Here is a 12,610-nt window from a genome sequence, read left to right on the forward strand (position 1 = left end):
GTATGTATAGCCCTGTCTACACAGGAGTGGGACTGTCTGAGCTGTATGTATAGCCCTGTCTATTTACAGGAGTGGGACTGTCTGAGCTGTATGTATAGCCCTGTCTATACACAGGAGTGGGACTGTCTGAGCTGTATATATAGCCCTGTCTGTATACATGAGTGGGACTGTCTGAGCTGTATGTATAGCCCTGTCTGTACACAGGAGTGGGCTTTCTGAGCTGTATGTATAGCCCTGTCTATACACAGGAGTGGGACTGTCTGAGCTGTATGTATAGCCCTGTCTGTACGCAGGAGTGGGACTGTCTGAGCTGTATGTATAGCCCTGTCTGTACACAGGAGTGGATCTGTCTGAGCTGTGTGTATAGCCCTGTCTGTACACAGGAGTGGGGCTGTCTGAGGTGTATGTATAGTCCTGTCTGTACACAGGAGTGGGACTGTCTGAGCTGTATGTATAGCCCTGTCTGTACGCTGGAGTGGGACTGTCTGAGCTGTATGTATAGCCCTGTCTGTACACAGGAGTGGGTCTGTCTGAGCTGTATGTATAGCACTCTCTGTACACAGGAGTGGGGCTGTCTGAGCTGTATGTATAGCCCTGTCTGTACACAGGAGTGGGACTGTCTGAGCTGTATTTATAGCCCTGTCTGTACACAGGAGTGGGGCTGTCTGAGCTGTATGTATAGCCCTGTCTGTACACAGGAGTGGGGCTGTCTGAGCTGTATGTATGGCCTTGTCTGTACACAGGAGTGGGACTGTCTGAGCTGTATGTATAGCCCTGTCTGTACACAGGAGTGGGACTGTCTGAGCTGTATGTATAGCCCTGTCTCTACAGAAGAGTGGGACTGTCTGAGCTGTATGTATAGTCCTGTCTGTACTCAGAAGTGGGGCTGTCTGAGCTGTATGTATATTCCTGTCTGTACACAGGAGAGGGACTGTCTGAGCTGTATGTATAGCCCTGTCTGTACACAGGAGTGGGACTGTCTGAGCTGTATGTATAGCCCTGTCTGTACGCAGGAGTGGGGCTGTCTGAGCTGTATGTATAGCCCTGTCTGTACACAGGAGTGGGACTGTCTGAGCTGTATGTATAGCCCTGTCTGTACACAGGAGTGGGGCTGTCTGAGCTGTATGTATAGCCCTGTCTGTACACAGGAGTGGGACTGTCTGAGCTGTATGTATAGCCCTGTCTGTACACAGGAGTGGGGCTGTCTGAGCTGTATGTATAGCCCTGTCTGTACACAGGAGTGGGACTGTCTGAGCTGTATGTATAGCCCTGTCTGTACACAGGAGTGGGACTGTCTGAGCTGTATGTATAGCCCTGTCTATATACAGGTGTGGGACTGTCTGAGCTGTATGTATAGCCCTGTCTGTACACAGGAGTGGGACTGTCTGAGCTGTATGTATAGCCCTGTCTGTACACAGGAGTGGGACTGTCTGAGCTGTATGTACAGTCCTGTCTGTACACAGGAGTGGGACTGTCTGAGCTGTATGTATAGTCCTGTCTGTACACAGGAGTGGGACTGTCTGAGCTGTATGTATAGCCCTGTCTATATACAGAAGTGGGACTGTCTGAGCTGTATGTATAGCCCTGTCTATATACAGGTGTGGGACTGTCTGAGCTGTATGTATAGCCCTGTCTGTACACAGGAGTGGGACTGTCTGAGCTGTATGTATAGTCCTGTCTGTACACAGGAGTGGGACTGTCTGAGCTGTATGTATAGCCCTGTCTGTACACAGGAGTGGGACTGTCTGAGGTGTATGTTTAGCCCTTTCTGTACGCAGGAGTGGGGCTGTCTGAGCTGTATGTATAGCCCTGTCTATTTACAGGAGTGGGACTGTCTGAGCTGTATGTATAGCCCTGTCTGTACACAAGAGTGGGGCTGTCTGAGCTGTATGTACAGTCCTGTCTATATACAGGAGTGGGACTGTCTGAGCTGTATGTATAGCCCTGTCTATACACAGGAGTGGGACTGTCTGAGCTGTATGTATAACCCTGTCTGTACACAAGAGTGGGGCTGTCTGAGCTGTATGTACAGTCCTGTCTATATACAGGAGTGGGACTGTCTGAGCTGTATGTATAGCCCTGTCTATACACAGGAGTGGGGCTGTCTGAGCTGTATGTATAGCCCTGTCTATATACAGGAGTGGGACTGTCTGAGCTGTATGTATAGCCCTGTCTGTACACAGGAGTGGGACTGTCTGAGCTGTATTTATAGCCCTGTCTGTACACAGGAGTGGGACTGTCTGAGCTGTATGTATAGCCCTGTCTGTACACAGGAGTGGGGCTGTCTGAGCTGTATGTATAGCCCTGTCTGTACACAGGAGTGGGGCTGTCTGAGTTGTATGTATAGCCCTGTCTATATACAGGAGTGGGGCTGTCTGAGCTGTATGTATAGCCCTGTATGTACGCAGGAGTGGGGCTGTATGTATGCAGGAGTGGGGCTGTATGTATGCAGGAGTGGGGCTGTATGTACGCAGGAGTGGGGCTGGCATGCATATAGTGGGTGTCAGAGTGAAGGGAGTTATTTTATGTTGGCAAAAAGGTAAAATAAATTCCTCCTGAGTACGCAGGCAGTCAGCTGCCTCCTACATGTGACAGGTTAGAACCATGCATGGAGAGTATAATGTAGAGCTCCTGTATGTATGTAATGCTGGGATATGACCTGCAGGTGGCATCAGCCCCTCAGTACTCCCTATTAGTACAGGTTCTCTCTGTGTAAGGTGGCTTTAGCTATTACCCTAGGGCTCCCTTGCTTCTTTAGCACTAAATGTCTTTTATAAAGAAGTATGACCTACCTGGCATTATTCATTATAGTTAGTTACACCCTCTAAAACTCATGTACTAACACTGGTGCTAATGTACAGTTAGTTGCAGATATTGCATTGCAAACAGTGCCAAAGCTATTTATTCTCACCCGCAACACTAAATATTAATGTGAAAGGTTTCCCCAGGGGCGATATTTAAGCCAATTAACTGATCCGTCAGCGATGCTCATCCCGGGAGCCAATCATCAGCCTGTGCCCCCCTGATGGCTGCGCTGCATGCCTCGGACCACCTCCTGTGTGCGCTGAGCAATGGCTACTAGATGAATAACTACCACAATAAAACAGCGATGGACCTCATTTATCAATCACGATAATGATGCTCTGGCCAATCAGCTCCCAGGTGACATTTTTCAAACAGATGATTGGCTGGAGCACCATTATCATACACAGCGAGTTTTATCACTGGTTGTGAATGATTAAACTTCTTGATAAATGAGGCCCTATATTTTTCTATCGCAGGGACGCGATCCTTTCGGAGCCCCTGTCTCTGCGGGTGCTAGTTAATCCATTCCAGTGCTAATATCGCATACTGCAATGCGATCATGGGCGCTAATATCATGCCCAGAGTATGTGTTTATTAAATCACCATTTGGTGTTTTAATACAGTAGTTTAATTTAATCTAGGAACAAGCGAATGTTAAATATAAGTAGAGGACGTTACGCTATGTATAATCGCTCATGATAGTGGTAATGTGGCCCATCAACTCTGATACGCAGAATAAACCACAGCAAGGAAAGACAACTACAATTCATGTCATATATCTGAAGCCATTTATGAACTGTGATTTGGCTACAACTGGCCGCGTTGTTAATGTGTTTACCGCTAATATTCCGTAGCCCCAGCACTCCCACCTGGTCATACAGCTGCTACTGAGCCACCTGGACGCAAACAGTAAAAGTGCGGCCACCGTGCGAGCCGGGATTGTGGAGGTCCTGTCCGAGGCCACTGTTATCGCAGCCACCGGTTCTGTAGGTATGTATGTAAGCACATGGCGTCTAGATACAATGGGCCATGATTTAGAGGGGGACGCTGTTTTGATTTGGTCGCTAATGGACAATGTCTCAAAACTGCAGGCTAGTAAGGGACACTGGACCTCAATCAGACCCGCTCACAAGCGGGTTGATATTTGGCTGTGCACACGCGCAGCGGCCGCACTGCTCGTGCGCAAGTTCTGGAGCGAGAGAGAAATTCTCTCCCCCCGTGGCTCACTACAAAAGGGACGGCTGTCGATGTTGATCGACAGCTCGACCCGTTTTGTAGGCGTGGCAGGGGGGGTTGCTTCACAAACGGAGGCGTTCCCAAGCGAACGCCTGCCGTTTGTGGGCGGCCCCACTGACATCACCAGTGATGTCAGTGAGAGAGCTTCCGGCTGTATTAGAGCCGAAAGCTCTCTGGGGCTTGCGGCAGACGTGACCCTACCACAAGGGTCTCGCCGCAAGCCCTGATGGTCGCGATGGTCTTGACCATCGCGACCATCATCTTGGTCGCTCGTTTAAGCTGTGGGTGGTAACAGCCTAGCGAGTGGCCAGGAGGCCGGCTAAGAAAATGAAAGCGGCCGCCCTCATTCAGAGCGAGCGCTCGCATTTTGCGACCGCCTCTGAATGAGGTCCACTGTCTCACTAGGCCAGTCATAGTGCAGCTATCTAATTACGCCTGTCTAGGAACTTGGGGCCTGATTCAGAGCCGCTCGTAAGCGGCCGCTCGTTCGCTCCGAGCGATGTTTGCCCAACTGCGCATGCGTACGGATCGTTAGACGCATGCGCGAACCAGTCAGTGCGGTCGAAATTCATGTGCTCGCAAAATAGCGAATGCCTGATAATTTGAGTGACAGAAAGAGGCGTATGTGGGTGGTAACAGGGGAAGGTGCTTGAAAACGGGGAGTGGAGATCCGATCGCAGGCGTGCTTAAAGGTCAAAACGGGCGTTTTATGGGTGTGCATAATTAAAACAGCAGCGTCATTGACCACGTCACTGGGTTATTTTATAGCCAGAACTGCTCGCAAAATTGTGGTAGCAAAAACCAACCACAAGAATAGCGAGCAGTTCATATCCTGGTCGATGTACTCGATTAATCTAATAAATAGCGGACATGACGTAGGATGCGAGCGGCCAGGGGGCGTAGTTTCCCAAAAAACGACCGCAAGTTTTGTTCGCTCGTTCAGACCTAGAGGCGTGAACAGACCGCAAACAGCGAACGTTTAATTTGAATAGCCACCCCTATTTTCTGGACGAGCGAGCGCTAATTGCGTCTGGCTCTGAATCAGGCCCTTGGTGAGGTCTATGAGGTGGCACACAGCTATTTGTAAATAAATGACACTATAGAAAGGATGTATTAGACTTAGTTATGTGGCAGACAGCTGTCAATGAAAGCAGCGTCTTATGTAATAGGTCATTTTAAATGCTGCTTATTGTTCCTTGTTATTAGCACAGAGAGGGATATAATTACATATAAGGGATAAGGTAATAATACATGCAGGTACATTGCTATATGTGTCTACAAATTACACAATCTTCTCTGTAATCTTTATTCTCAGTTCTCTGTGATCCAATCACCCTGAGAGAGATCAGATACTATGGTGTATACATATATATATATATATATATATATATATATAATGGATTTTGTTCTGTGCAGGCCCCACAGTGCTGGAAGTGTTTAACACGTTACTCCGCCAGCTGCGGCTGAGCATCGACTATGAGCTGACCGGCAGCTACGACTCTGCCATAAACATCGGTACCAAGATTATCAAAGAGCACGAAGAGAGAATGTTCCAGGAGGCCGTCATCAAAACCATTGGTACTGTCATAGATAAACCCCTTACTTCATGTGTACTGACCTCTGCTCTACCAGTACATCACAGCACATACCACTGCTCTACCACTACATCACAGCACATACCACTGCTCTACCAGTACATCACACTACAGACCTCTGCTCTACCAGTACATCACAGCACATACCTCTGCCAGTACATCACACTACAGACCTCTACTCTACCAGTACATCACAGTACAGACCTCTGCTCTACCAGTACATCACAGTACTGACCTCTGCTCTACCAGTACATCACATTACAGACCTCTGCTCTACCAGTACATCACAGCACATACCTCTGCTCTACCAGTACATCACAGTACAGACCTCTGCTCTAACAGTACATCACAGTACATCACACTACAGACCTCTGCTCTACCAGTACATCACACTACAGACCTCTGCTCTACCAATACATCACACTACTGACCTCTGCTCTACCAGTACATCACACTACAGACCTCTGCTCTACCAGTACATCACACTACAGACCTCTGCTCTACCAGTACATCACACTACAAACCTCTGCTCTACCAGTACATCACACTACAGACCTCTGCTCTACCAGTACATCACACTACAGACCTCTGCTCTACCAGTACATCACACTATAGACCTCTGCTCTACCAGTACATCACACTACAGACCTCTGCTCTACCAGAACATCACACTACAGACCTCTGCTCTACCAGTACATCACACTACATACCTCTGCTCTACCAGTACATCACAGTACAGGCCTCTGCTCTAACAGTACATCACACTACAGATCTCTGCTCTACCAGTACATCACACTGCAGGCCTCTGCTCTACCAGTACATGACAGCACATACCTCTGCTATACCAGTACATCACACTACAGACCTCTGCTCTACCAGTACATCACACTACAGACCTCTGCTCTACCAGTACTTCACAGTACAGACCTCTGCTCTACCAGTACATCACAGTACAGACCTCTGCTCTACCAGTACATCACACTACAGACCTCTGCTCTACCAGTACATCACACTACAGACCTCTGCTCTACCAGTACATCACACTACAGAACTCTGCTCTACCAGTACATCACAGTACAGACCTCTGCTCTACCAGTACATCACACTACAGACCTCTGCTCTACCAGTACATCACACTACATACCTCTGCTCTACCAGTACATCACACTACTGACCTCTGCTCTACCAGTACATCACACTACAGACCTCTGCTCTACCAGTACATCACAGTACCGACCTCTGCTCTACCAGTACATCACACTACAGACATCTGCTCTACCAGTACATCACACTACAGACATCTGCTCTACCAGAACATCACACTACAGACATCTGCTCTACCAGTACATCACACTACAGACCTCTGCTCTACCAGTACATCGCAGTACATACCTCTGCTCTACCAGTACATCACACTACAGACCTCTGCTCTACCAGTACATCACACTACAGACCTCTGCTCTACCAGCACATCACAGTACAGACCTCTACTCTACCAGTACATCACACTACTGACCTCTGCTCTACCAGTACATCACACTACAGACATCTGCTCTACCAGTACATCACACTACAGACCTCTGCTCTACCAGTACATCACAGTACAGACCTCTGCTCTACCAGTACATCGCAGTACATACCTCTGCTCTACCAGTACATCACACTACAGACCTCTGCTCTACCAGTACATCACAGTACAGACCTCTGCTCTACCAGTACATCACACTACAGACCTCTGCTCTACCAGTACATCACAGTATTGACCTCTGCTCTACCAGTACATCACACTACAGACCTCCGCTCTACCAGTACATCACACTACAGACCTCTGCTCTACCAGTACATCACACTATAGACCTCCGCTCTACCAGTACATCACAGTACAGACCTCTGCTGTACCAGTACATCACACTACATACCTCTGCTCTACCAGTACATCACAGCACATCACACTACAGACCTCTGCTCTACCAGTACATCACACTACATTCCTCTGCTCTACCAGTACATCACACTACTGACATCTGCTCTTCCAGCACTTCACACTGCTGACCTCTGCTCTACCAGTACATCACACTACTGACCTCTGCTCTACCAGTACATCACACTACAGACCTCTGCTCTACCAGTACATCACAATACAGACCTCTGCTCTACCAGTACATCACACTACAGACCTCTGCTCTACCAGTACATCACACTACAGACCTCTGCTCTACCAGTACATCACACTACAGACTCTGTTCTACCAGTACATCACACTACAGACTCTGCTCTACCAGTACATCACAGTACAGACCTCTGCTCTACCAGTACATCACAGTACAGACCTCTGCTCTACCAGTACATCACACTACAGACCTCTGCTCTGCCAGTACATCACACTACAGACCTCTGCTCTACCAGTTCATCACACTACAGACCTCTGCTCTACCAGTACATCACACTACAGACCTCTGCTCTACCAGTACATCACACTACAGACCTCTGTTCTACCAGTACATCACACTACAGACTCTGCTCTTCCAGTACATCACACTACAGACCTCTGCTCTACCAGTACATCACACTACAGACCTCTGCTCTACCCGTACATCACAGTACAGACCTCTGCTCTACCAGTACATCACACTACAGACCTCTGCTCTACCAGTACATCACACTACAGACCTCTGCTCTACCAGTACATCACACTACAGACCTCTGCTCTACCAGTACATCACACTACAGACTCTGCTCTACCAGTACATCACAGTACAGACCTGCGCTCTGCCAGTACATCACACTATAGACCTCTGCTCTACCAGTACATCACAGTACAGACCTCTGCTCTACCAGTACATCACACTACAGACCTCTGCTCTACCAGTACATCACACTACATACCTCTGCTCTACCAGTCCATCACAGTACAGACCTCTGCTCTACCAGTACATCACACTACAGACTCTGCTCTACCAGTACATCACACTACAGACCTCTGCTCTACCAGTACATCACACTACAGACCTCTGCTCTACCAGTACATCACACTACAGACCTCTGCTCTACCAGTACATCACAGCACATACCTCTGCTCTACCAGTACATCACAGTACAGACCTCTGCTCTAACAGTACATCACAGTACATCACACTACAGACCTCTGCTCTACCAGTACATCACACTACAGACCTCTGCTCTACCAATACTTCACACTACAGACCTCTGCTCTACCAGTACATCACACTACAGACCTCTGCTCTACCAGTACATCACACTACAGACCTCTGCTCTTCCAGTACATCACAGTACAGACCTCTGCTCTACCAGTACATCACACTACAGACCTCCGCTCTACCAGTACATCACACTACAGACCTTTGCTCTTACCAGTACATCACAGTACATACCTCTGCTCTACCAGTACATCACACTACAGATCTCTGCTCTACCAGTACATCACACTACAGACCTCTGCTCTACCAGTACATCACAGCACATACCTCTGCTCTACCAGTACATCACACTACAGACATCTGCTCTACCAGTACATCACACTACAGACCTTTGCTCTTACCAGTACATCACAGTACATACCTCTGCTCTACCAGTACATCACACTACAGCCCTCTGGTCTGCCAGTACATCACACTACATACCTCTGCTCTACCAGTACATCACACTACAGAACTCTGCTCTACCAGTACATGACAGCACATACCTCTGCTATACCAGTACATCACACTACAGACCTCTGCTCTACCAGTACATCACACTACAGATCTCTGCTCTACCAGTACATCACACTACATACCTCTGCTCTACCAGTACATCACAGCACATACCACTGCTCTACCAGTACATCACACTACAGACCTCTGCTCTACCAGTACATCACACTACAGACCTCTGCTCTACCAGTACATCACACTACATACCTCTGCTCTACCAGTACATCACACTACAGACCTCTGCTCTACCAGTACATCACACTACAGAACTCTGCTCTACCAGTACATGACACTACAGACCTCTGTTCTACCAGTACATCACACTACAGACCTCTGCTATACCAGTACATGACACTACAGACCTCTGCTCTACCAGTACATCACACTACAGACCTCTGCTCTACCAGTACATCACAGTACAGACCTCTGCTCTACCAGTACATCACAGTACAGACCTCTGCTCTACCAGTACATCACACTACAGATCTCTGCTCTACCAGTACATCACACTACATACCTCTGCTCTACCAGTACATCACAGCACATACCACTGCTCTACCAGTTCATCACACTACAGACCTCTGCTCTACCAGTACATCACAGTACAGACCTCTGCTCTACCAGTACATCACAGCACATACCTCTGCTATACCAGTACATCACAGTACAGGCCTCTACTCTACCAGTACATCACACTACAGATCTCTGCTCTACCAGTACATCACACTGCAGACCTCTGCTCTACCAGTACATCACAGTACATACCTCTGCTCTACCAGTACATCACACTACAGACCTCTGCTCTACCAGTACATCACACTACAGACCTCTGGTCTATCAGTACATCACACTACAGACCTCTGCTCTACCAGTACATCACAGTACAGGCCACTGCTCTACCAGTACATCACACTACAGACCTCTGCTCTACCAGTACATCGCAGTACAGGCCTCTGCTCTACCAGTACATCACACTACAGAACTCTGCTCTACCAGTACATGACAGCACATACCTCTGCTATACCAGTACATCACACTACAGACCTCTGCTCTACCAGTACATCACACTACAGATCTCTGCTCTACCAGTACATCGCAGTACAGGCCTCTGCTCTACCAGTACATCACACTACAGAACTCTGCTCTACCAGTACATCACAGTACAGACCTCTGCTCTACCAGTACATCACAGTACAGACCTCTGCTCTACCAGTACATCACACTACAGATCTCTGCTCTACCAGTACATCACACTACATACCTCTGCTCTACCAGTACATCGCAGCACATACCACTTCTCTACCAGTACATCACACTACAGACCTCTGCTCTACCAGTACATCACAGTACAGACCTCTGCTCTACCAGTACATCACAGCACATACCTCTGCTATACCAGTACATCACAGTACAGGCCTCTACTCTACCAGTACATCACACTACAGATCTCTGCTCTACCAGTACATCACACTGCAGACCTCTGCTCTTCCAGTACATCACAGTACATACCTCTGCTCTACCAGTACATCACACTACAGACCTCTGCTCTACCAGTACATCACACTACAGACCTCTGCTCTATCAGTACATCACACTACAGACCTCTGCTCTACCAGTACATCACAGTACAGGCCACTGTCTACCAGTACATCACACTACAGACCTCTGCTCTACCAGTACATCGCAGTACAGGCCTCTGCTCTACCAGTACATCACACTACAGACCTCTGCTCTACCAGCACATCACACTATAGACCTCTGCTCTACCAGTACATCACACTACAAACCTCTGCTCTACCAGTACATCACAGTATTGACCTCTGCTCTACCAGTACATCACACTACAGACCTCTGCTCTACCAGTACATCACACTACAGACCTCTGCTCTACCAGTACATCACAGTACTGACCTCCGCTCTGCCAGTACATCACTGTACAGACCTCTGCTCTACCAGTACATCACACTACATACCTCTGCTCTACCAGTACATCACACTACATACCTCTGCTCTACCAGTACATCACACTACAGACCTCTGCTCTACCAGTACATAACAGTACTGACCTCCGCTCTGCCAGTACATCACAGTACAGACCTCTGCTCTACCAGTACATCACAGTACAGACCTCTGCTCTACCAGTACATCACACTACATACCTCTGCTCTACCAGTACATCACAGTACAGGCCTCTGCTCTAACAGTACATCACACTACAGATCTCTGCTCTACCAGTACATCACACTGCAGGCCTCTGCTCTACCAGTACATGACAGCACATACCTCTGCTATACCAGTACATCACACTATAGACCTCTGCTCTACCAGTACATCACACTACAGACCTCTGCTCTACCAGTATTTCACAGTACAGACCTCTGCTCTACCAGTACATCACAGTACAGACCTCTGCTCTACCAGTACATCACACTACAGACCTCTGCTCTACCAGTACATCACACTACAGACCTCTGCTCTACCAGTACATCACACTACAGACCTCTGCTCTTCCAGTACATCACAGTACAGACCTCTGCTCTACCAGTACATCACACTACAGACCTCCGCTCTACCAGTACATCACACTACAGACCTTTGCTCTTACCAGTACATCACAGTACATACCTCTGCTCTACCAGTACATCACACTACAGATCTCTGCTCTACCAGTACATCACACTACAGACCTCTGCTCTACCAGTACATCACAGCACATACCTCTGCTCTACCAGTACATCACACTACAGACATCTGCTCTACCAGTACATCACACTACAGACCTTTGCTCTTACCAGTACATCACAGTACATACCTCTGCTCTACCAGTACATCACACTACAGCCCTCTGGTCTGCCAGTACATCACACTACATACCTCTGCTCTACCAGTACATCACACTACAGAACTCTGCTCTACCAGTACATGACAGCACATACCTCTGCTATACCAGTACATCACACTACAGACCTCTGCTCTACCAGTACATCACACTACAGATCTCTGCTCTACCAGTACATCACACTACATACCTCTGCTCTACCAGTACATCACAGCACATACCACTGCTCTACCAGTACATCACACTACAGACCTCTGCTCTACCAGTACATCACACTACAGACCTCTGCTCTACCAGTACATCACACTACATACCTCTGCTCTACCAGTACATCACACTACAGACCTCTGCTCTACCAGTACATCACACTACAGAACTCTGCTCTACCAGTACATGACACTACAGACCTCTGTTCTACCAGT

The 12,610-nt window shown here is 48.1% G+C and overlaps 1 protein-coding gene across 4 annotated transcripts in view; it reads left to right on the forward strand.

Moving 5' to 3' along the window:
• Positions 1–12,610, forward strand: part of EFR3B (EFR3 homolog B) — a 361,584-nt gene that overhangs the window by 226,663 nt on the left and 122,311 nt on the right. For all 4 annotated transcript variants that reach the window (XM_088447581.1, XM_088447583.1, XM_088447582.1 and 1 more), the window contains 2 exons: positions 3,660–3,795; positions 5,458–5,619. In XM_088447581.1, the coding sequence (XP_088303707.1) occupies positions 3,660–3,795; positions 5,458–5,619 (298 nt within the window). The remainder of the gene's footprint in view (positions 1–3,659; positions 3,796–5,457; positions 5,620–12,610) is intronic.

This window comes from Taudactylus pleione, unplaced genomic scaffold, assembly GCF_031769625.1.
Source record: "Taudactylus pleione unplaced genomic scaffold, aTauple2 ptg000434l, whole genome shotgun sequence".
NCBI classification, from domain to species: Eukaryota; Metazoa; Chordata; class Amphibia; order Anura; family Myobatrachidae; genus Taudactylus; species Taudactylus pleione.